General features: G+C 35.3%; 2 protein-coding genes across 5 annotated transcripts in view; both read right to left on the reverse strand.

Moving 5' to 3' along the window:
• Positions 1–22,657, reverse strand: part of LOC136030302 (zinc finger protein rotund-like) — a 257,373-nt gene extending 234,716 nt beyond the window's left edge. Inside the window, exon 1 of one of the 4 annotated variants that reach the window (XR_010618239.1) lies at positions 4,887–5,043. The gene's annotated coding sequence lies outside the window, so the exon portion shown is untranslated. Of the gene's footprint in view, positions 1–4,886; positions 5,070–7,616; positions 7,950–22,526 lie in introns of those variants that run through there. The other 3 variants (XM_065709179.1, XM_065709178.1, XM_065709180.1) reach the window with 3 other exon arrangements.
• A 2,197-nt stretch (positions 22,658–24,854) lies between these two features.
• LOC136030303 (ubiquitin carboxyl-terminal hydrolase 48-like) overlaps positions 24,855–25,474 on the reverse strand; it is a 250,597-nt gene continuing 249,977 nt past the window's right edge. The window contains exon 22 of the mRNA XM_065709189.1: positions 24,855–25,052. Coding sequence (XP_065565261.1) covers positions 25,033–25,052 — 20 coding nt within the window. The 3' untranslated portion in view covers positions 24,855–25,032. The remainder of the gene's footprint in view (positions 25,053–25,474) is intronic.

Raw genomic sequence — 25,474 nt, forward strand, 5'->3', positions numbered from 1 at the left:
TCCTTCATAGTAAATATTTATTTACTACTACAGGCAACATATCTATCGCCAATAGACTTTCTATACTAAATTTGAATTTATTGATTGTGCATATTTATATGCTTTGCCACCAATTTTAGCGTTAAAAGCATTAATATTTTAAACTTGTTTTAAAAGCTTCAAAGTTCATTGTTCTTATTACTATACCAATCATATTTTCAAATGAAAAAGGTATAATTTTCACCATTAACAAAACGATGTCACATTCTGCCTCAGAAAACCATGACTGAGGTACAAAATACTGTGAAGTGTCTAGACTGACGATTTTAGCAGTCGTTATGGGCAGTGATTTCCAGCGTGAACTTACTTTTTCGAGAAATCACATCCTATCACATGTCCTAGTTATATTTCAGGAACAGACTATCAACTTCCTACTTATTCCTTTTCTTCACATATTGTCATCACTGCTCTACATATCAGCCTCTGTGAATTGGCTCTTTGAGGCCAAATAATCTCTTAACACCTGAGAAGATGTTTCAAAACGGGAACAAAAGCTATTGCCTCGGAAGGAGATTTTCTGTGACAGTTCATAGAACTTTGCAAATTCTGCGTGTTGACTTGTATTAGAAAACAGAGTTTAAAGAAATATGCGCAACGGTGTTTTACTTTTTCTTTGTAAACAAATTTTTTTGAGAAAGCCTACAAAAGCTTCCCAGTAGCCTATATGTATGGATGGAGGGGGAATGAAGCTTTTTTACGTAAAGGCGTCTTATTTTTTTGCTAAGAAATTTTACCATGTTTATGTATTTCCGGTTTTCCATGAGGAAGCGGTGGAATTTTGGGTCTGATCTACTTTGGGTTTAACGTAAAATTGGTTTTTATTTTATATTAGTTAAAAAAATTATTTATATTCCCAATACCAATGCTTTCATTTCTTCTGAGTTTAGCACAAGAGTTTAGCTCGTCTGAAATTTCGGCGAACTTATGATCAATTTATTTGGCATCAAATAGAACCCACAATTCCTAATACATGGCTATATCTGCGAAAATTTATTTTGCAAAATACAGTTTCTGTCATGAAAATAGCAAATACATAAAAATGGGATTGTTTGTCGTTTAGAACTCTACACAGAATGGAACACAGTCTCTGTTCTATTAAAATGACTTCTATTGAACTCAGACTCAGAAAATGAGGAGCGAACATAGCGAGGAAAAAAAAAATACCGATGCCCAACCTGTCTTAGTAGGACTAAATATTACGGGTAAATGAGAGCTCTCTCTTCTGTATAACGTACTATGCAATACTCGTCTGTTTTTTAACCCCTCCCTCGAGATGTAAGGTCAGAAGTGGTTTTAGGGGGAAAGCAGGCGGAACATTTGCTCCAAGTGCAGAAATCTTAGAGACAAGAATCTCAAATAACTAAAACGTAATAGTTGCCAATAAAATATTATTAGCGATTGCAGTGTCAGTAGCGAGTAATGAGCGGTCGTTTAGTAAACTTTAAATTAATATTAGCGTAACTCAGATCGACTATGAGCCAGGAGCGACTAAACCATTTAGCGCTAATGAACACATAACGCGAAGAATTAGAAGTACTTAATTGGGACGAAATAATTAATAATTTTACAGAGGTTAAAGTGAGAAACGTCAGATTTAAATAAATAGCAAGTTTTATTAGTAAAAGAAAATTTCGTTAAAATTTGGCCTGAAAATTTTTGGGAAAAAAGGGGGAGGCTAATCAATTCCTTCATTGTAGCTAAAAACTAAATAGTTGTGATTCTTTGCATTAAACACGTGACTACGAACAGTGACAAACAGGTGGATAGCTTTAGGGAGGAAGGGGAGAATTTGATTTTTTCATCGACGCCTTGATTGATTTACAAGCAGAGTCAACGAAAAAGGGTTGGCTTAGTAAAGAGTGACAAATTTCACCTGAAAATTTTTTTTACATTGAAAGAGCCAGATGGGATTAGAGGGCAGGGCTTTTCTTGTCTTTAGAAATTATATTTTTCGGTCATTCTTGATTATCTTATAAGGAACCTCCCATGTAAGGAAAAAGGGTAACTAAAATATCATCGTTTCTTTGATATTCCAAAAAAAGAAAAAAACAATTACTGGTTTGTCCATACTACAATTTTAACTGCCGGATGCCGAAGTCAAATGAAATTAAGGCCTTTTTAATACCGGAACAGGTTTTGTTTCCCGAAGTTATAGTATGAATTATGTAGTAAAGTTAATATATAGTCCATCTATAGGTAATATAATGTTACAGAGTCATATAGTATAGTTAGTACATATAGCATAGTTAAGTGCTTAAAATAATCTTTTTCGGACGAGTTTTGACAGTTGTCAATTAAAAACAAAACAAAAAGAAATTAAACAAAAAACGTAAGACACATTATTTTCCCTTGACCATTCAGCTCTATGCTTACGCTCACTGGGTCAGAGCATGATTCCGATTTGTTGACTAGAATTTGACCTCATTTATGACAGTTGACATATTGATTTCATAATGGGCGAAAATTCAAAACAGCTCCTCCAACCTTTTCTAGGGATATTACATAGGAGGCACAGATAATTTGGTAATTAACTATCATCAAGCATTCTTAATTTAATAGGGACGTGTTCAAAGTAAGCTACTACTCTCCATCGTTTTTAGGGTATTTTTTTTACTTTTTAACTTGTTTTCCCGCCTTGTCTATCTTTGTGTTAATCATATCTATGCACCTGGGAAACAACAGCAGTCAAGGCCCGTACCCAGGCAGGAGGTTTGACCCCCCCCTGAAATGTTTATCTGACTCGTAAAACCGTAACAAAAATGGATATTAGCAATTTTTTGCGTTTTTTGTCTACCCCCCCCCCCAAAAAAAAGTCCTTGCGTAAAACACCCCCGAAAAAAATCCTCGATAGAACCCTGACAGCAGTATTTTAATAAATAAGTTTTAAGACAACACTGGTTACACACAACATTGAAACAAAATGAACTAAAACAATGGAAATGTACGGCTAGCTTGCAAAACCGGAAAGTAAAGGCTTGTTGGTAAAGGTCTCTTACTGGGCTGGCTAAGTGTAAGGGGAATTATAAGTATTTGTTAAATATCCCGACCCCACTCAAGTTCTTGAGCTGTATGATCTGAGAAAAACTGGTTTGTCTGTCTGTAGTAGGTTATACTTAGCTTAGTCTCATTGAGAAAAACTACGATTTAGGTATATTTTTGTACTTGTCTATTATGTAAAACACACTCGAGAAGTGATGTTTGATTAATGCTAATGAAAAGAAAACAAAAAATGATGAAAATAGAATACTTTTTTTAGGAAGATTTTCCTATCGACGGTCTGCAAACGGTTTTCCTGTTGCACAAAAAACACGCACACTTCCCGGAGGTAGTTATTCCGATCGAAACCCGTTTGTTAGAAATCCCTAGCTCTTGTTGACACCAGACCCCAGACAACAATTCGTTAACTCGGAAATAGATGAAACGAACTACAGTAAAAATTGGTATTTTACTTTTAGAAAAAATGTTTCAGATATGGCCCAGTGATGCACTTCCAAAAATGTTGCTTCTCGTAAGAGTACAAAGTCATGATGTGTCCATTGACGCAGTGTTTTGGTTTGGGCAACAACCCCTTATCATGGAAAAATCAAATTGACTGTTCTTCGGTCCTTGACAAATCACAAATCTTTATTTGAACATCCATGGTGAGAAACTATTCTATCACTAGTCAAAGCAAACTAAAATGTGTCCTCAAGAATCGCGTTGATAACGAATTATAATGAACTAGAATCACGTTAATAATGAACTTTTCTTTGTCTTTGAAACGTTCAGCCGACGCTGAAGCTCCCAATTCAATAATCCACAAAGGACCTTCATAATTTTGCTTTTAAAGTATTTTATTTTCATCATATTTTATCGTCACTAAACTTCACTTTTCGAGTGTGTTTTATGTAATAGACAAGTACCTACATTTTTGTTAAATACTTAATATGTTGACGTCATTAGGTATTTAACATAATGGGTCCTGGGTGGAATGCTTTCCATCATTTTCTTCTGTAGTTTCCATTTTTTTAAATAAAGTTTTATATTTTCATCATATTTTGACATGTTTCATTAGGATTAGCCTAACTTCATTTCGTAGGAGGGGCCAGGATAACAAGTACCAAAATATACAATAATACAAGGACAGGAGACGACTTCACCAGATTTTTGATGCCTTCCTCTGCTCAGTCACTCTTTCGGTCCTCGCAAGGACATATCCAGAATTATTGTTGGGGACAGGGGTATTTTTCGTTTTTTACATAAGGAAACTTAAAAAAATTGGTTTATATGCATTTTGTTGCGTTTTTACGAGTCAGACAAAAGTTCCGAGGGTTTCAAACTTTGGGCCCCCTCCTCGATACGGCCTTGGGTTCTTCCCATTACCGATCACGGGGCTTCGGCCCGTGGTCTGGCATCACCTCCCTCCACTCCCTTCTCTTCTAAGGCAGGCAGTCTGGGCCTTCAGTTTTTACACTCTTGTCACCATGACGTCGCATATCTGTTCTTTTTTAGACAACATTTTTGTGTTTTAATAGCCTTTGTCCATTTTTTTTTATTCCAAAAATTTTCTGCATAGAATTTCACTTTTTTAATTTTGTCAATTTGGCTTATTTTTCAGTCCACAGGAAAAAGGTACGTTTAAACAAACAAAAAGACTTAGTTCAGCTTACAGGTAATAATGACAAACAGAGAAAACAAAAAATACAAAAAAGAAAACTACGGACTAAAATTGGGCTCTATCATGCTTTTTGAGTATGTAACTCATGAGTCCATATGTGAAATTTTTTTTTTATATTCAACTCTTTTGAATTACAACACCCTGTATTCCAAACACATTTTACCTATTCAATTAGAATATGATGACTCACCCTATTTTAAGCGGTATCATTTATGCAAAACATATTCCATTCATTTTAAGTTTCACAAAAAATCTTTTCCACAAAAATTAAGACTTAGAAGAACATGGAAAGCCGACGGAATATTGGCAAGCTAAATCTAGTTTGATTTTTGCACAGATTTAAAACACAACGGCGGCGGAGAGAAGATGAACAAACCTTGCGCATTCCCTTATGCCTTTTTGCAAATTCTTTGCCGTTCCTTTTAGTTCGCAATATCCAATGGCAAAATGCTTATAGGCGGGAACAGAGAGCGGCTTTTCGCCAATGATAGATTTGCAGGTTTGGATTTTTCATCAAGTTGAAACAGTGGAATATTTCAGTAAATATGTTGCGTGTTCAAGCTGCTGTAATTATCGCAACTTAAGGTATCCCTTTTGCTCTGACAGAAGGAATAAGATTGAAAACTTTGACTGGAAGGATTTAAGAAAAACTATTGAGAACTCTCGAATCCTCGCGGCATCACCGAATCTTCAGAAGCCGGCAAAATGGAAAGGGACTTTCCAAGTTGTTTTTTTTCTAAAAGGTTGGACTTGCCGCCAGAAAAATAGATCGCGGCCTAGCCATTTCCTGTAGTTTAAATTTTTATATGGAAGAAGACTAACTTTCTAAGAAATATTATTAACGAATAATTGGTGGGGGGGGGTCCAAAGTCAGGCAATCCAAAATGTTATTTTAAGAAAACTCTATTTCTTCTAGAATAATTCAAAGTCTAGTACTCTTTGTGCATGTTTAGCATTCTAAACGACTCCCCCTTACACTTTTATGAGTGCCCATGAAAAGGTATATCATCATTTATCCATAAAGTGATTCTTCTTGCTGATTTCAAGTTCTTCAATAATGAAAATCCTTCCAACGAGAATCAAGCTTAAATATTAAACTTTACTTCTGGTGTATGTGAAGTGGACCTTTTTGCAGTCCCTTCAAGTAAAATTATGTGTTGCAATAGAATAATCTATTGGCATAACTACCAGCAACGTCTAGGAGTTATGGTCCCTTTAATAGCAGCATTTCACAATAGAAACAAAATTGACAATTTCAGAAACATTTCACAAAATACTATTTAGAAGTTCTCAATAGATTCGAGGAAATTTTAAACATTTTAAGAAATTATTGTCTTCATTTCTAATAGCCCCCTCCCCCTCTTTTATTGAAGATAAAGCTCCTCTGCTTGCTAAATCGCTACCTATGAGGATATTTACAAACCCATTACTGTAGAATTCATTGGTACGGTCATTGTCCCCCTCCTATGTTATTCGCTTTTCCCTTCCTTTTATGACTCAAAGGGAAAGGCTTATATGTAGGAGAGAGGAAAAGGAATTAGTCAATAAAAATGCAATATGAATATGCTAGTGTTCTAAATAGTAGAAGGGACAGATGTGAAATAGGCAACTATCTGACGTTTACTGAAATGAATTGTGCTCCTGTTGGGAAAGTAAAATGAAATTTTGATGCTATTGTTTTCATCGGGTAAAATAATTTAACTGTATTTCGTTCTTTGGCTCTGCGGTGCAACTCTAAATTAATACCTTTCGTAAAAAAAAAAACAAAACAAAAAACAACTTATAAACCTATTTGTTTTTTTTTTGTAGTTTCAACTACTTCATATACGTAATAAAGTTCGATATAAAACAAAAATTATTAATACCCAAAATGTACTTCCAAGTACAATAAACGAGACATGATATTGGTAAAAAAAGAGCTTAGCAATAGCCTATTGATATAAAATCAACATTCTTTTAATAAAATAGTATCAAAATAAAAGGATATTTATTAATTGACAAATCGGGGTTACCCTAAAGATCTGCTTCAAAAGCGACAGAGATTTTATTTGTTACGCCCACAGAAGCTAAAATAGCTTATTGCTTTTACCAACATAGTTGTCAAATTTTAACGTATCAAAAAATGCAAACGCAACAATAGCGTCTTCCATGGCCCTTAATTGCAAAAATTTTGGGTATATATAGCCTCTAACTGAGCATGAAAAGGTTATACACTGGGTCCCTTCATGTACCAGGACACGCTAAGACAGGAGGGGAGATAAAATATTTGTACGTATATATGTATTTCAACACTGGTAAAGTCATATACAAAACTGATGCGAATAAGCATAATAAATGAGCAGATACAAATAAATAAAAGAAAATTCCTATTTTCGAGCCTTTAAACCCTTTAAAACAAAATTGCCTATTGCCACTGCGTATCTATGAGACGTTGATTTAAGGTTCCCCAGTAGCAGCTCATCATTTCCACCACTAAACAAATCAACCCTTGGGTTTGCACCCATTGGGTTGGTCATTACACCTAAACTGAAAATGTATACAAACGTAGACTCGAAAGAATGGCAGGAGCTACTAACACATTTACCCCTACAACAGACGATGCCCAACCCCTTGACGAGTGAGTGTAGCCGTGACAGCCATATGTAACTAACTGAATTATGCATTAAATTAGTAACAATTCTTGAACATTTCTATTTCAAAAGATGCTTAACTCGATTTGGGACGATGTTTAATCACGAGAAAGGCTTTTAAATAGTCGTTCTATAAACCAGAATAATTGGTATTACTGAAGATTTTAAATTTGTACTGGGAAGAAGGAGGGGGGTATGAAAAACGAAACTGCCTTCTGGGTACTCCCGCAAAAATGTAATTACAAAAACAACAAGTATGCAAAATGAAATTGATCAAATTGTATAATTACCTTAGGTATAATGTGAAATAGCACTGAGACATGGAATAAATAATATGTCCAATATGGAGGAAAAGATCATGAATTCCTGTATTCCAAACAAAACAAAAACCTTTATAAGCGAGAGTAGAATCACAATAATCGTATACTTGATTTTCCAGACTAGGGCGTTACTCCTTTAAACAAAGTTACATCAATCACAAAATGGTAAATCACGTCATTTGTCACACAAATAATGTATAATTAAGCCATAAGGTTAGAAAACAAGAATATGCAGTATCTATTTCAGAAACCCGAATAATTAATTTCAATGTTATAATAAAATTTTGCGTAAGCGTTCCCATGTTTCACCGCAAAATGATTCTCATAAACTGCCAACACAAATATCTTGGCATGCTAAGCTGACCACTTTTTTGCTAACTTTTTAGACACCCCTATTCCAAATAGGTACAATTCTCGTCATGAAAGTGGGAGGAGCAACCAATTCTTATCATTAAGCCTTTCTTTCTTGAACATGCAAATCACTTTTTGTCACTAACAGGTGAATCTGCACGATAGATTCTTAGGCCTACACATATCCGTAACAACTTCCTGCCGCTGTGCTGTTAAAATTTCCATTTATTGCGGTGTCTTAAAGATTACGATATTTACGATCGTTTTTTTGTACCGATTTTTTTAATCCCTTCAAGATAAGGCGTTTTTTAAAGCTTCATTTTGAAATCTTTTTCAAAACAGGAAATAGAAAGCGACTGCCGTTTCAAAAAAACACTAAACATCAATCAAGATCGTATCCGAGGGGGGGGGGGGGAATTTCCCCCTGAAAATTTTGCCGGACTTGTACAAAATAACAGAAATGAATGTAAATAAATTTTTGATGCGTTTTATGAAGTTTTTTTGTAACCGCCCCCTGAAAATAATCTGGGATACGTTCTTCATATCAATGTGGTACGTAGGAGGCTGAAATTTTGGGAAAAGTCAGACAGAGCTCTTTAAAACAACTAAACGTCTGGAAATTAATGGACAAGAAAAGGATGGATATTTCAGTATACAAAATCTAGTATTTACCATTATATAGTCGAAAAATACTTTTTAACACTGTTTGTTTTATTTTAAGAGAAATCGAAAGCCTCCTGCACCAGGTAATTTCCTACCCTAATGGCAACATAGCGCCTTTGGAATTACCGTAACTGTATTGTCTTCAGCTATTTCAACTTCCAGGTTGTAATGCAACTCGTTTACACAGGAGTGTAGTCAAAATGGCTTAATCAACAAGAACAAAAGGTTCCCATTGGTCTTGTCAGAGAAATACTAGAATTGATAATATCCAATTTAGTCAAAGGACTCGATTTAATAGGGATCAAGACTTAACTTAATTGGAAAAGGAACATGTAGCAACAGATAAATAATTACTATTGTTAATTTTTTTTTTCAAAATGCTACTTCTCTTTGTCGGTTTTTGTGAAACTCCGTATTCAGTGCAGTATTCAGGAATATAATATTACTGCCAGAGTATAGATTCAGGGTTTTTCAAACGCAGTTCTTTGAAGCTTTAAGGTTCCCCAGAAGGTCTGAAGAGGTTCCAGGAGAAAGATTGGGCTGTGATAGACGCATGTGAACTACGATTCAAACATATGGTACGAACGATTTGGGCCAGGGAACATTAACTAGAGGTAGGAACAGGAGGGAAATTACCCCACTAGATCTGTTTTGCTCTCTACCTAGATCTTGACCAACACCGTTTTTGATATTTTAATTGACAAATCGTAGAAAACAACAAAGTTACCTCTTAGATTATGAAAATACACCCCCCCCCAAAGTCCCAAATTTATGGCCTAGCTTAAGCTCCCTTTTCTTGTAATGCATCATTTATCTTAAGGACTCTGCAAGGGTGGAAAGGCAGAGAAATCCTACTATACAATATCAGAGTATCATTTTATTTCATGTTTTAATATCCTTGGGCAATTATTTTCTTGTTCTTAAATGAGATGAAATTGCAGTCAGAAAGTGCCCCGTACATGTTAAAATCTTTCAGGAGAACCTTTGAAAATAATAGAGTTAAAGTACTTTTTTTCAGAAGTACAGTTGAAGCTGTATATGAAGAACTTGTTTGTAAAATTGCAATTACATTAAGTCCTACATTGAAAGTAGCATATAATCTGACTATTAATTGATGTTTTCTCTTATTTATGCTTTACCTTAGTCTCATGACTGTTTTCTGTAATTGTTACAACTAGCGATAAATTGTCCATATTTTCTAATTTTTTTCTCGTGGTTTTAACCATTGTTTACTTACACAAACGTTTATTCTGTCATGGTAACCAAAGTCATGCAATTAAAAATTAAGGATAGAAAGTAAAATCAGACTCATTCTCTTATAAAAGTAAGAATAACTACAAATCTTTTTTTATTTATTTTAATTAGAAACACTTAATTTAAACATAGTCAAGTTCCAAGAAGTTTTGGACCATCTGCTCTTCTTTATTCCCTAACCACCCTTCCAGGACTTTTGGAAATGAAGTCTCTAGTTTTCGCCTATACAATTAGGTACTCTTATTCCAACTAAGAAATTGGTGGCAAATTCTTTAGGAAGGGGAATGTCTTAGGAGTAGCCAAGATTGCAAAAACCTTTGTTTTTATTTCAGCTTGAAAAATTTGTCACTTTTTGTCATATATTCAGTGAGGTTCTGGGGTGGTACGTCACATACCACAGAATGATAACCAAAAACCACTACCGGCAGCCAAACAAAAAGTTGCATTCCGTTTTCTTATGATCAAGACTTTTTCCAGCTTGTAAAATATTGTTTTCCTTCTTCAAATGTTCATCTCAGTTTCTATAATTTTTTTTTTATTTGGAAAACTTTACACAGTTTTAAGATTATCCTGTTTGAAGGTCTGAGTATCCATTGTAGAAAAAAAAAATATTCATCGTCATTAAAATTCAGTTCCCAAGTTGATACAAAAATACGATATTAATTTTGATCTTTCAAAGTTTCACGATCTAAAATATTAAAGAAAAAGTAGGTCAAAGGAGGCCTGCCTGAAATAAAAGCAAAATCTGACAAATCACGGAAAAGTTTCCAGTGCTTTCAAACTGTTTTATTTGCCAGAAATGTGTCAAGCTATTTTTGACCGATTAAGAAAACGAACTGGAAATCTGTTCGTTAATATTTGCAACAAGGATTTGAACTCCGTCGATTAATCTGATAACAAGAAGGATTGCCAAGCTGCAAATTTTTCTTTTAAAAATGCGATTAATTTCAAAATACTTCAAATCCGAAATAGCTCCTTTATGATTTTTCCAATGAATCGATAGAAGACTTCTGTAACGATAAGTCAATATAAATTCAAGAGAAATCCACATAAGAGAAGCGAGTGGCATTTCCCCTCTTTGTATCATTCAAAGCACCCACCCAAGAAAAAATCTTGCAAAATTAGTCCTGTGGTGGCGCAGTGGATTTGACCTTAGCTTGGTAATACGGGACCCAGAGATCGAATCACGCTGCAGGAATGCACTGCAGGGCCGACGCAGGGACCTTAGTAGTCAAGAAGCGTCGTTAATTCTTAAATAATAATAATAATCTTGCAAAATTCTAAAAGATGTAGATATACATCTAAGCATTAGAGAAATCATAGGACACGAGCCCGCAGGTAGCCCTTTGCCTGCGGGCCGATACAGAAATAACAACATTAGCAAAAAAGTGTCAATAGCCAATTCTTTCGTTTAAAGGTCAAGTGTCAAATTGAGGGCCAATGATTTGATATTTTGGTGACAAGCCAATATCTAAGGTCATAGATGCCCCCCTTTTGAAAATTTATTTGATTGAGAGCTTTTTATTAGTATAAAAATACTGTTTCTTTTTTACTTATCTGTGAGGTATTTCACTATAGATAAACAAAAACAAATCCCTAAAATTGTGGGATTAAATGATCAGGTTATCCTGTTTCAGAAGAGGTAGAATACTGGTGAACTTAGGGTGGAGAAAGATGGAGGGGGCATAGGCCCATTATTCATAGCAGATGCAATGTAAAATCAAGCAACTCTGAATTAAACGAAAACTTTCACATTGGGCAAAAACAGAGCCTGTCCCATCAAACAAAACATCTTCTTTACCAAATATATAATTTTGGTTAAGTTATTTTCTATCTTACAACAACGTTTGTCATAATTCTCATCAATGGGATTCTATATTGACAAGCCAGACAAGCAGAATAATCCATCACTGTTCGATACTTGGATATACAGGCATTGAGAAAGAAATAATGCCTGGATGCAAATACTTCTGGCTCTGGAGCCGATGGCTCTCAATTGCCCTATAGTCTAAGGGGGCACGACATTCATTTACATTTATCTGTAGTAGCCCAGAAATGTTGACATCCTTAGGTTAGTGTCATATTTTGCTGAAACAGCAATAACAAATTTCTATTGTTTCTACATTTCGTGTCTGAAAACGACTTTTTTTTGTATGCATATAAAATTATGCAGCTGAAAAAAACATCAACAGCAAGGGTGTGTCCAGGACTTTCGTTCGATGGTATGCGTGATTTCTTTCTGGGGGGGGGGGTATAAAAGACTTAAAATCTCTTTGTTACGTTTTTTAAAGCTGGAAAAAAATTGAGGAGGGGTCAAACCCTATACCACCCTCCCTGGATACGGCCTCAATTAGCAACCTAGTTTTAATCTTTAGCTTTAATTCTTCTCTTGAAAAGATGAATGGTTTCTCAGCTAACGGTCAAACTTAATGAGAGGATAAGAGAGAAAGCCTAAAGAGATTTCTTATCTTTCTCTATCAGAGGGACCGAGTTTTTCCCCATACACTAAAACTAAGAATAGGAAGTCTTTCTCTCCAGACTATTCCATCGTGGATGATATAGCATCTTATGACTTATACATTCATCAGAGAATCCATTTCGGTTTGCTTCTCTCTCTGTCTCGAAAAAAAAAACAAGAAAAAAACAAACTAGTCTGTTTTTCTTAGGGAATAATAAGATCTTTCAGTTTCATTCTTTTGCTAAGAGACATGCCATTTTGGTAATAATTGTTTTCTTCAGATATTTAATTTTGAATATGTGCAAGCAGGCACATTTAAACTGTTCAGAGGCCAATTTTATCAGGTCTGTAAGCAATCAGTTTAGAAAATTCAAAGAGAAAGCTCAGCATTGAAAATCTTTTGAAGAATATTTTAGATTAACCTTATTGGCTTAAAAAAGCATGTTTAGTGTTCGACGAAAAACAGTTTTTGTGTTTTCTGTATTAATTTATATTAAAATATAGAAGATGTACAGAAACATGTAAATGGCTAATAATTAAATACAACAAAACTACCACACAAATAGATCCCGAGTATTCCAAATTCGCGCTCAGAATAATTCTTCACCCCCCCAAAAAAAAGAAAAAAAGAATTAAAATGCAAGTAACAAAAAAACCTATAAAAACAACAAAAAACAAGACAAACACTCAGTCTAAACAACCGAAACTTATATGTGTGTGTTTTTAATGTCTAGGCCTACCTGTTTCTTTTTTAGTGTGTATTTTACAGTTTAAAGTGTGGGTTTCCTTGAATTTTTTCCTTATCTTCATTTTTTTTTATTTGCCGAAAGATAAATTCCAGGATTGAAACAGTTGAAGTTTATTCGTATTATAGTTTCAGTATCCTTATCAAAAGTTATTAACCCTTTTCTTCTCATTTCATTTGCTTTTAAATCGGAAGGTACATACAACTGTATCTTTACATTCATGGGAATATCCCTCTAGCCGTATAATATTAAGTTTATCAAAAACGTTGACGCTGCTAACACTAGAATAAAATAGCGGGTCTGCTCAGATTAACGGGCTTAGGCTATATACAAAAACTTTTGCTCGGTAACACGGGACAGGTTTAACCTCAGGTGCCACAGGGGTAGGAATTGGATAAAGAATATGGATTAGCGTCTCCGAATGATCCTACGAGAAGAAGAAGAAACGAACTTTCACGTCCTTGATTATACCTTATCTTTAGGTGGAAAGACATCTTTAAGTCGATGACTGCCAAGTAGAATTTACAATCCCAGACATGCTAATTAATAGAGGAAAATAAGCCAAAATTGTTGAACACTGAGGAAATTGCAACATGAATGTGCCTTGTTCCCAAATGGTAGAAAAAATCAGTTTAACAATACATCCAAAATTTCACCGAATCTCTTTTCTTGAACTACCCCGTAAAAGTATGGAGGATCTTACGCCAAATTGGCCAGCTATGACAAAAACCAATAGAAAGAGACAATGAAAAACAACAAATGGGACTGCGGCCAGTAGAAAGAAAAGACCGAAACAGGGTGGCATGAATGAAAATTTAAATATCTATCATTGTGCGTAGGTTTTCTGTATATTAAGAAAAGTTTGGTGGAGCGAGGGGTTTATGTTTTCACTAGTGGATAGAACTTCCAGAATTTGTTCCCAGGAATACCCCACCCAGATTTAGTATACCCCACCCTTTGATTTTCGCGATTTGAGGTGCACAGTCAAAAGTGTCTTTCTGTGTGGCCATCTATTGTCTATTGTTTCATATAGCCCCCATGATCATTTGAGCTCAGTGGATGGCTGTTTCTTTTCTTCTTAAAATGTTACACAAAAGGAAAATAGCGTGTTCTTTGCCTAAGAAGAAACAGTTCTAAGGCTTTGACTTGCTAAGTCGTTCTATAAAATAGCCGGGAGCTATTTAATGTTTCTATGACAATTTGGTAAGGCTGTCAGTTGTTAATACGTTCTAAGTTGTTAATCATATTAACAAAAATCAGTTCAATAGACAAGCTGCGTTAATCGCTGGGGACAGACTTCTTGCCCAATCTAATTTGTGGATAATCTTTCATTTGTTCTTGCTTGGTGTTCTGGCCATTGTTTCGGTGTTTCTTCTTCAACTTTCGTTTTCTGAGCTTTCTAAATTATTTTCCAATTTCTTATTAAACGATCTTGTTGAAATTTATACCATGGTCGGAATGATAGCTACCATCTTTTGAAGAATGAACCCTCTGCGACTACAATTAATTTTTTTTTTTTTAGATAGGGATTATTCGTGATACAGTTGTTCATGTGACCAATTTTCTAGCTGAGGAGAGAAAATCCAGAGCAGTACAGTATATTACAGGAGCACCTTTTTATACGCATCAACTGACCACAACTGGACCACACTTTTTCTAGATTTTTTTTTAGAGATCATAACTTAATAAAGAGAATGAAAACAAGGGTACTCCGGTAAAACGTAAGATCATAACAGAAACGTAACCGAAATCTTGTTATGACTGCTGTTATGCCTTCTTTGGTCCTGGTTAGCGAAACCATGCAGAATTCGAAACCATTGCTTCAAGAGGGTCTAGAGACTTGATGGGCACAAAGCTGATTGTTACGTGCACCACTCCACTAGTATCCTTGAGAGAGGATACTCAGCATTTCAGTACAGTAATGCAGGCGATGCTGAATATGTTGGAGAAAACATTTTAAAGGATATGGCAGCCACGAAATTAAAAAAAAAGTTTGCGAGAAAACAAAGCTATCTCAATGGTTCAGAAGTCTTTTGTTTAATTGACAGGATAACCCACCTCTAACTTTCAAGTACCTTGCCACTGCAGTAAGAACTATTGAATCTCACCTAGACAAGGTGCAGGCCTTCAAGCTGTACTGTTCCGTCATCTCATGTTTAGTTCATTCGATACCATGCAAATAGCTGAGCAGACAAGATATCACTTACAAACATTATAAAAATGCCTGGCAATGACGGGAATGCACCACCATTTCCTACTATGATCGTGGTACAAAAGGATGTCTAGTCTATAAGAGGCCATGGGCCACCAGCTCCATATATTCAGAAGTAAACATTTCAGCTAAACTAACAGTCCGAAGACAAAGAGCTGTATACACTTTAAACGAACGAAATTTTCATTCTGCTCTATGATCGAACCCATTTGTACGATGTAAATCATCAAAGAATTGAACATTCCTGAAAGTGGTGCAATTTCAGTTCACCAATAGGAGCGAGTTGCTAAGGTGTAGCCGTCACCGAAATGGGTTACTTTGTACAGTTTTCTTGCAGAGTAGACTAAATTTCACGAAATCTCCCTGAGAGTTCTTCGGGCGGAACTCGAGAAGGAGGATGTCCCGCAATATCCACAACAACGTATTTAAGTATTTTTGAGCAAAACATTTATAGGACCACGAGAATGTTACAGCTGTTACAGGAACGGGATTTTGATTGACATATTTTAAACTTTTATAATACAATGAATTTGACACTAACATTTCCCTTGAAAGCTGCCATGACGGAAATCAGTCAAGGAATTAACCAATATAAATTTGAAACAAACTTTCACAATAAAACGAAAAGGAAAAATAAGAAAGAAATAGACGTTGGTTACACATAAAAATATATAGCCGAGGATAAAATAGTATTACGTGTGCAAAATCAAGTATGCACGAATTTTTTTTTGTAAAGTTGGTGCACGAGCATATGGATGTACCCATTCATAAATCATGACATAAGCAACAGCTTGGTAGCAGTGTACAGCTTTACAGCATCTTTATTTCATGGCAACTATCAAAGTTAAATGATTCGTGGCAAATGATTCAGCCTACTTTTTGAGTCAAACGTCTGATCTCAGCTTACCTACTAGTTAATACGTAGTCCCTGAGATTATTTCCGCTTTTTTAAATCAACGTCACATATTGCACGGTGTCTGAAAAGTTCCCCAATATTTGGGATTTCCCTTTTTTGGTGTCCTAAAATGGTTACTACAGTAATTATTTTATTACTATGCTTTAAACCACAATAATCCCAATAGTCATTAGAGAGATAAAATATTTTCGTTGCACAGCACTTTTCAAGCTTAATTTCGATTCTAGTTCTTCAATTATGTGCGTAAAGTAAATTTGACTGACGCCAATGTTTCCAATAATTTGCTAGCTTATTTGAAATAAAGAATTCTGTATGTTTTAAATTTACTTGGTTCTGGCTTGCAATTTGAATACATGATCTTTAAATGAAAAAAAAAAATGTGTCTTAAACTTCAAACGGGACAGCCTTCTGGTGTAGACCTAGTGGACGGACTCTCGATCGCAAGGGGTGAACCAGTATTATGTATTATAGATATAGATGTATGATGTATATATTATATATATTATAGATGTATACGAGACCAATTTCGAAAGAAGTAATTACACCTACTTCTTAGTTCCATCCTGTACCTCTGTGCACTTCAATTACAAGACAAACCTCCTAAAGTTCCATCCCTTACACCCATCAAACGCCTCTAGCGTCATTTGCACATTGCATAAATTGTTAAAATTGAAGTTTTTGTTTACCCAACTTTTTTTGTACATATTAGAAAGGAATGTGAAATCTCAGAAATGCTTCAATACCATTCGTGGAAAAATAATTTGTGGGTTGAAGGCTAGAGGGGATACTGCTGTTAGGGCCTTTTCTTGGGCCATGCACTATTACAGGTCGAAAATCAATCTTTTAATATAAAAACGGCCAGTTGGAGGGGAAAGTCCTAATGGCGTCGCTTTGCACTCTCAATCACTTGCTAATTGGCTTTATTTGCTCAGGCTACACTAATCTTTAAATACAGATTCAGCTTTACAATGATACATCTAGTAATTACAAACAATATTAATTGTTGTCACAGTACAATTTTCAGTCTGGATGCATTAAGACGCAGCAGTAACAAAAAAAACCCGTTGGAAAAAGTAGTAATAAACAACGCAAAAGACTAATAGCCACCAAAATTCTGGTCTTGTACCAAATAAACATCGCTAAATCACGATATTTAACAACCGTCAAAATCTCCATGCCAGACCTTAATCACTTTCGCTATGTTCGACTTCTGGGCCTAGACAGATCGTCAGTCTATTTGGGGCATGTAGACGTAAAAAAAGTGAGACAAAAAGTGAAGGTCTGCCTCACCAAAGATGGGAAAAACTGTGCCAACTTTTTTCCTTACTCTTGGCGGGAGCAGTCACTCTTTCAAAAGTCAATGTATCCGGAAATAGGATGACACTTTTTGGGAAGGAAGCTACATGATGTTGATTGGGTATGAGAAAAAAAAACAAAGCTATGTAAAGAAAATCAACAAAAAGAAATGAAAATGAGAACATATTCTGCAGTATTATCAGGTCGACAAATAAGACACATTTCTTTCGTTTCGTTTTCAGGCTACATTGATCTGAAAACGCAATTTTCAAACGTAATTTTGAGAACACAAACGTTTTTTGTATAATTTCGAGTTAGAATCGAGCTGAACACGGTGTTGGGCACGTATTTAGAGTTTAACACATTGTCAACATGGGTATTGTCTGAAAAAATTCAAAATAGGCTAAGATATACATTAGGTATACTTTTTGACAAGTAATATAGTATGTGAAGCATTTAAATAGATTTATTTAACTACCAATACTACGTGAGATAGAAAAATTACTTTAACCTAGAAAACTTAGTCTGAATAAAGATTAGAAAACCTCGTATATTGCGGCTAGAATAATATCTAAATGCAGTAAATCCCTCCTTACTTGCAGTTCGTCACCACGAACTGTTTGACTATGCTAATATTTCATCATTATTTTTAGAGTTTTTTGATCTTTCTATTTTGATTATTCAATCTAAACTTCTCTCAAAATTTGCCTCCCTCCCTCTTCCAAAGAAAAAGTAAGAAAATTCGAAGGAAGTAAGTACTTTTGTTTATTTAATGACGAAAACCTGTAAATATAACTTAACCCCAGATAACCTTCTCCCCAACAATAAAAATCTTTTATATGACTAAGCTATTTAATTCATCTTTCAGTGTTTTAATTTATTTCATTTTTATTTGTTTTATTCCATTTAGTTTATTCTTTTGTTTAATCTATATCAATGAGGTGGATAAACACCTGAGCCAGGGGGAAAGGAGAATCGCTTCAATTGGGGTCTAACTACCAGGAATTCGACATTGCAACTTTGTTCTTTATACTAATTAAGCATCAACAAAAAAACTCTGCACAAAATATCTATTATCTCATTCACTGGTGCCAATTCATAGAAATGTTAGGGGGGAGGACAATATATATTTTTCTAAGTGTTGGACGAGGGAGTAATTTGTTTGTACATTTTTTCCTCAATGAAAATACCAAAAATGATATTTTTCAATGGGAAATATAATTTTTTAACGAATTCTAGCGGGGCTAGGGTGAGGGGAGATATAGGAGGGGTGAAACACCCCTCCAGAAAAATCGTTATGCGTTTATACCCTTTCGGATAAATTTGTGCCTGAGAACAAGCTCCAGAGCCAAACCCTTGGATGACATTATAGACAACTTTTAAGACTCACCTTCTTTTGGTGAACACCTAGGCAGGAATGCCCAAGGTGGGTTTTCACCTTCCTTGATCCAAGATACTTGTGTCATCCACATTCAAAGAGGATGCAACATGCCAACCTATTTAATAAAACACCAATCTGTGAAAATGAATGATTTCCCCAATTTAGGGCTCTTTCGCCTAAGCCTGGGCATGTCGGTTTACCTTCGAAGGCACATTTATTTTGACTTGTGGACTTTTCTAATCAAATATTATCTCAAAACCTTGATCTGGCCCTATAGTTGGTGTTTCGGGATACACGTTGCGTTTGAGATTGGGTAGGGGATCACGGGCTCAATTTTAACCTCCAACGGCACTTTTAAATTCTGCGCAAAATCCCGGTTTTAACAAGATGCAAAATTTTCAGCTTTTCTATTGAAATTTATTGGTGAAGATTGGGCCAATTGCATAACGCAAATTCTTTGCCCTTGGGGCTGCGTTTGTCACTTCCTCCTGGAGGCAAATTTACCACACCCGTTATCCCATTTGAGTAAAACAGCCATATCAAAATTTTTATCCAACGCCATTAAAGGTTGCAGGGATACCTGGGTGCCAAAACGAGCAAGAAAGTTAGAATAGCTGTGCTCCAATCACTTCCAATTTTTGCGATCGTTCCTTTCCGCACAAAGTGGCAAAAAAAAAATACTTGATACAGGGCTCTTTACCTAGTCAATGTTACTGCATAAGCTCCACATTAATAAAAGCTCAAGACCGATCTTATGGACTTTTAAAGAATTCAAAAATACTTTTTGGGCTCCTAAATAAGATTTGGAACATGTGTAAGCATTCCAGAGACAACTTACACTAAATCATAAGAAATCCTGATGCTTAAAAGTGAAACAATAAAAGTGGATTTTTCGTGCATACAAGACCCATTACAAAAATATTCAAGATCCTTTTCCTGTAGTTGACTCTGTACAGGTCTACAGAAATTGATCATGTTCCTCCATTCATTGCAAATAGTAGATAAACTGCAATTGTAGCCCTTTCTTTTTTATTGCACTTTCATTAACTTGACGCGACAACAAAATGATTATGAAATGTCACGATTAACGGAATGTATTTTCCAAATCGATTCTTTACCTGACTATCCTTGCATTTGAAAACATTTCTTTTTTGCAGTGTGGAAAAGGTCGCACATACAATATCCTCATTTTCAGCAAAAGCGCAAAAAACAATCACAGCATGCGATTGTCATTCTTGCCACCTTTTCTAAAGCAATAAGAAATCGAATACTATTTTTGCATTTCTAATCTTAGGCATTTCACGAAGATAATAAAATAATGAAGATATGATATCATAGTAAAAAACCTTCTTCACAGAATAATCCCCTTTTTTTTCTTCTCTTATCTTTGCATTTTGTCAAAGGAATTGCAGATACAAAGGCTTGTTTAATTGAATGATATCCATCATTAAAGCGCAACTTTAGGCTCAACTATGAACCATCCTCATTCACGGAAAGGATAGTAATGTACCGCCTCCAGAATGGAGACGGCCAAATAGTTCATTTATATACACCTCATCAGATCTTCACAGGTCAGACGTCCAAACTATCCTTAGGGCTATGACTAAAGAATAAAAAAAAAATTGTAGGGACAGTTTTACACGGGGTTATGCGTAGAAGACTCTTTTCCCTTTATTGCTTGTAATGTTCCTTACATTTTGGTTGCATGACCCCCACCTCCGAAGAATAGATTGCTGTAAATAGCCTGTACTGTGTTCACGGTCGTCTCATGATCTAAAACTTCATCTTGGAATGTCGTCAGGACAGGGTTCATTTATGCTCTAATCAGGATTTACTTCGAAAGAAGACCAACAGTAAAATGATCTTTATGTTATGTTATGTGCCCAAAAAAACACACTTAAATAGTTTTTTTAAATATTTTTTTTGCCTTGGGCTATCTGTTGCTCTATTGGGGCTTTCCTAAAATCGGTTATTCATCTATGCTGTTGTTCAACTCTATGGAGTTGTTCACTTTCGATTCAGTCCATGATTCTTTTGAAGCAAACAATAAGTTTGAAGATATTACCATTCGATATTCGGTCAAAATGAGAAGTCCTGGCGGTTCAACGAAGACAGGAGAGATAAGCGGCATTCGGTTTCAGAGGTAGTTCTGTAGTGGATGATTCAAAGGTCTTTGCTCAAAGAATCCCATCACCAGTTACACCCATCATGGTTGCATGATCGTAGTACGGTGGTGATGAACAATAAACATAATGATACAGTAAACGAAAATAAGAAAACCAATTTTGGAAAAACCCGCTGCACTAAAGAGTCTTCCCGATAATTATCCAGCTGATTTTGTGACTAATTATAACTTTTGGTTATTCATAATTATTTTTTTGCTATTATTGAGCTAGGGCCCATCCATCATTCGTATTAGTGAAAAGCAACATACTTACTTCCAAAAAGACTGTGAAATGAAAAAGTAGCATTAAAATAAGCGTGTCCAGAAACCCTTGCAAGCCAACTTTATCTTTCCATCTTGTCAATAAAATAAAACAATATTTTTTCAAGGAAAATATAATTTTTAAACAAAATAATGGCAAATTTCATTTGTCTTGCGTTTCAAACTTTTTGAATTCTTATCATCGAAATTATTATTTTGAAGTTTATCAGTTCCTCGGATTATCCACTGTCGGATACTGATGCTAGTGTTACATTTGCTACTTTTAGACCAAGCATTGTAATATCCTTAAGTAACAGACAGGCTTTGCCATAATTAATGACCGAATCAATTTTGTTACGCACCTCAAAATATCACAAGCAGAGAACAAAAAGTACTACGAGAAGCAAAATCTTCTGAGGAGACTTAAAAAGCCTGATACCGTATATAGGCTACAATAGACAAACAGTTCAAAGCATAATATACCTATATGATACTATATTCAAAAGTAGGCTTCAAATTCTAAATAAAATTATGTTACAAACCAAAAAGTGACCCAGGTAATGTAAAAAAACCTATGTATTCATTAATCATCTTAGAATTTACGAACCAGATTAACACCTGACAAATATTCATGAATCCATGATGTTACGTTAGTTGCAATCAGAACTTCGTCTCACTCTTCTTCTTTTAAATTATTTTCTGAAATTCCCTCGGGTTTTCAGTCGAAGCTCCATTTGTTTTACTAGCCCTGTCCATGTCGAAAATCCATAAATCGCCGTATCTGTTCTTTGTTCTGTCTTTCAGCCATTTTTGTTTTTGGTGGACCTAATTGCGACAATTTTGGGTAACTCTTAAATTATAAGACTCAAAACAAATTTTAAAGCGTGAGAGTATGTATTGGACAAGGCTATCTGGAAGAACACCAAAAGTGATGGGGGTAAAGTTTTGCTTAATGTTCTCTGGGTTTTGCCAAACTATTCTTAGTAAAGAAACAACCCTAGATGAGAACCATATACGATACATAGAAAAATTTAAGGGAGCTTCCATTGCGTAAAAGCCAAGCATACTCGATTAGCTTATTTGACAACAACTACAAGATTGACTTATTTGACGCCAGCCTGGCTAATTTTGCCGATGACTGGCGAATTTCCACCACCCTTGAGTTTCTGAGTCCCTACCTCAATATTTAACATGCTGACTTTGGTACTTTCTTTTCTCAAATAGGCCAAGCACATCTCCCAGTCGAGGCTAAGGAGGAAATAAATCTCTACAGGTACGGCTGTCACAGGACAGGTAGGAGGTCAGTTCTGGACTGTTTGCCTTTTGCCACTGAGTCTCTTCTGAAAATGAAAACCCTTTTAGACTTCTTTTTGTCTCCATTTCAATCAAATCGCTTTTGGTAATATTGTTAAGAAGTTTAATTCCGAACAGCGGGCATTGTCGTTGATTTATGTTTTTTTTTGACAAATTAACGCCATATTTATCTCAGACTTAACGCGAATTTGCTGAGGGACCTCTTAGTACAATTAAATAAAAAGTGCAAATAAAAAGTTTTTAGCACTTTTAAAAAAGCTTCCTATGCTATCCAAACGGTCCTTGTATTTCAGGAGTCGTTCTTTAAGAATTATGACACAATCAAACTTTAGCGTAAACAGCAAAGTATTAAGGAGGGGGCAACTCTTATATATACGGAATGATTTCTGTTCGTTTTGAGTTTTAATGTTGCTCCTTACTCTCAGTTCAAAAACTTGTCTTTTTTATTTAATTCTTGACCGTTTTTCAAATAATGCCAGCAAATCTGGACCGCCCTCCATGAAAAATCCCCCCTCGCGGAAAAATCATCCGTTGGAAGTTCCTCCCAGGTAAAATTCTCTACGGATAATTCCATCCTCGCTTAAAATTCCTACCCCCCCCCTCCTTAAAATTTCTTGCGGATGGAATCAGCCTGAAAATTCTCCTTAACATACTTTCATTTGAAAAAGACTTTGATTTCTAGTTGTTTTTCCGATCACTCCGGAAATGTCCCCTTCTGCGAAATTTTGTTCCCAGAAATCCAAACCCGCTGAAAATTTCTCCCGGACAATTCCCTCAGAACATCCTCACATGAAAAATTGAGTTGGCAAAGAGAAAGTAAGACAAATAAAAAGGAATCTCGTATAAGATTCTGTAAAATCCCCCTAGGGTAAGAATTCCCCAGGAAAGTATACCCCCGGAAATTTTCCGCATGGAAACTTATCCAAAGCACAAAATCTCTCCCCCCCCCCCCTAAAAAAAACTGTCTGTATACTTTCCATTAACAAATACTATGCGTAAAGAATGGGCAAATTTTATAACTTAAAGACCTATCCCCAGGGGCTGTGAGAGGTCATGATACCTCCAAAGGCGTAGTTATTGGACCTTTCATCTATATTGGAGAAAATGGCTATCTCAAAATTTTGATCGGACGATTTTGGTGAGAACAGGGGCATGGGATGAAGCGCGTTGCCCTCCAATCTTTTTGGTAACTTAGAAAGGGCACTAGAACTTCTAATTTCCGCTCGAATGAGCCCTCTTCTGATGTTCTAGGACATTGGTTCGAAACGATCACCCCTGAGGGACAAACAAAAATAAATAAACACACATCTGTGATCAATCTTCTGGCAAATAATACGAGATTCTATATTTCCTAGATAGGAGATTAAAACCTCTACAGAAGGGTTCTTTGATACGTTGAATCTGATGGTGTGATTTTCACCAAGGTTCTTTGTTTTTTAGGGGGTATTTCTCCTTTTTCGAAAATCAAATTTTCTCAGTCGTGTAGACTTTGATGGGTAGCACTAAACTTAATGATTCTTATATATTTGGAATCATTATAATAAACCAATTCTTTTGATATATCTATTCATATCAAAATTTCGTTTTTTAGATTTTCGGTTACTATTGAGCCACGTCACTCCTTATTTACAGCTCGTTATCACAAACTGTTTGATTTCAGCGAACGAATTTAGCAATAAGGAAAGACAATTGTAGACGCCTGCTGAAGTTGGACCATGTTCCATGCATGTATAAATTATCTTAAATCCTCCAATACGAAACAGCCTGTTTCAAAGTTTTAAAGTAGCTTATTAAAGTAGAAGGGGGCTAATGGTCATCCACTACGATCAAGTGGGGCTCGTATTTGTAATATATTATCTGAGCTAGAAGCAAAATCGTCTGAATTGTCGTACCTATAGTATGAAAGGTTTTCTGACATTTATGTAAACCCAGATAATATTTGGGGGTGGGTCATATCCTCCTATGGCTTACAAATTCATAAGTTATATACTCAAATGAAACGATAATTTTAGTGTTGGAAAAAATAGTGGTTCCTCATTCTTGTCCCCCTTCAAAATGTTTCAATCTCTACCCCTCCTTTAAGAGTGTCTTAAGCTTCTGTAAAGAATCAAGGAAAAAATGTTTACGAGAGTCCTGAAAAAGAGTTGAGCTGAGATGAAAACCAAGTTTTTCTTTTTCAAGACGACAACCTGAGTCCTGCAAAAACTCCAATTTAATAAAACTTCAAGTACAAAAAGAGTAATTTTAAAATAAATACTAATATCAACAAGAATCCAATAAAGAAGCTCAGAAAAACTACACAATTTCAAAGTTTTCAAATTTTTTACAAGAGACATACTATCAAACACATGTACGATCAATACCAGGACATCAATGCAGAAGTACTGTCCCTAAAACAAAATATAAAAATATTTTAGAGAAAATAAATTTGGGCTCTAATTTTTGTCTAAAAAAAAATAAAAAAATGAATGAATAGGAAAAATGTACGTTCATGCTCGATATAAATTTTCCAGGTACAAAATAATAGCTTTTCATCATCGCTTAATAGTTCAGCGTCTTTTCACGTTGGTTTTTCTTACATAAAACAACTCAAACACACAAATGATGCAGGAAAAACCTAAACAGGAGAAATTAAAACGCAAGATCGAGTAGAAAGCACAACAACAATGAAGATTTAACTCCATAAGAGAAGTTAGGAACACCCTTTTGTAATCAAATTTTCTGTAGGGTATAGCTTCTGCAATTTTTTAAACCTTTATTACCTGGCTATGGTCCGTGAAATTACCAATTTTAAATGGCTGAGTTTTCAACG

Source organism: Artemia franciscana, chromosome 8 (genome assembly GCF_032884065.1).
Source record: "Artemia franciscana chromosome 8, ASM3288406v1, whole genome shotgun sequence".
Classification (NCBI taxonomy): domain Eukaryota; kingdom Metazoa; phylum Arthropoda; class Branchiopoda; order Anostraca; family Artemiidae; genus Artemia; species Artemia franciscana.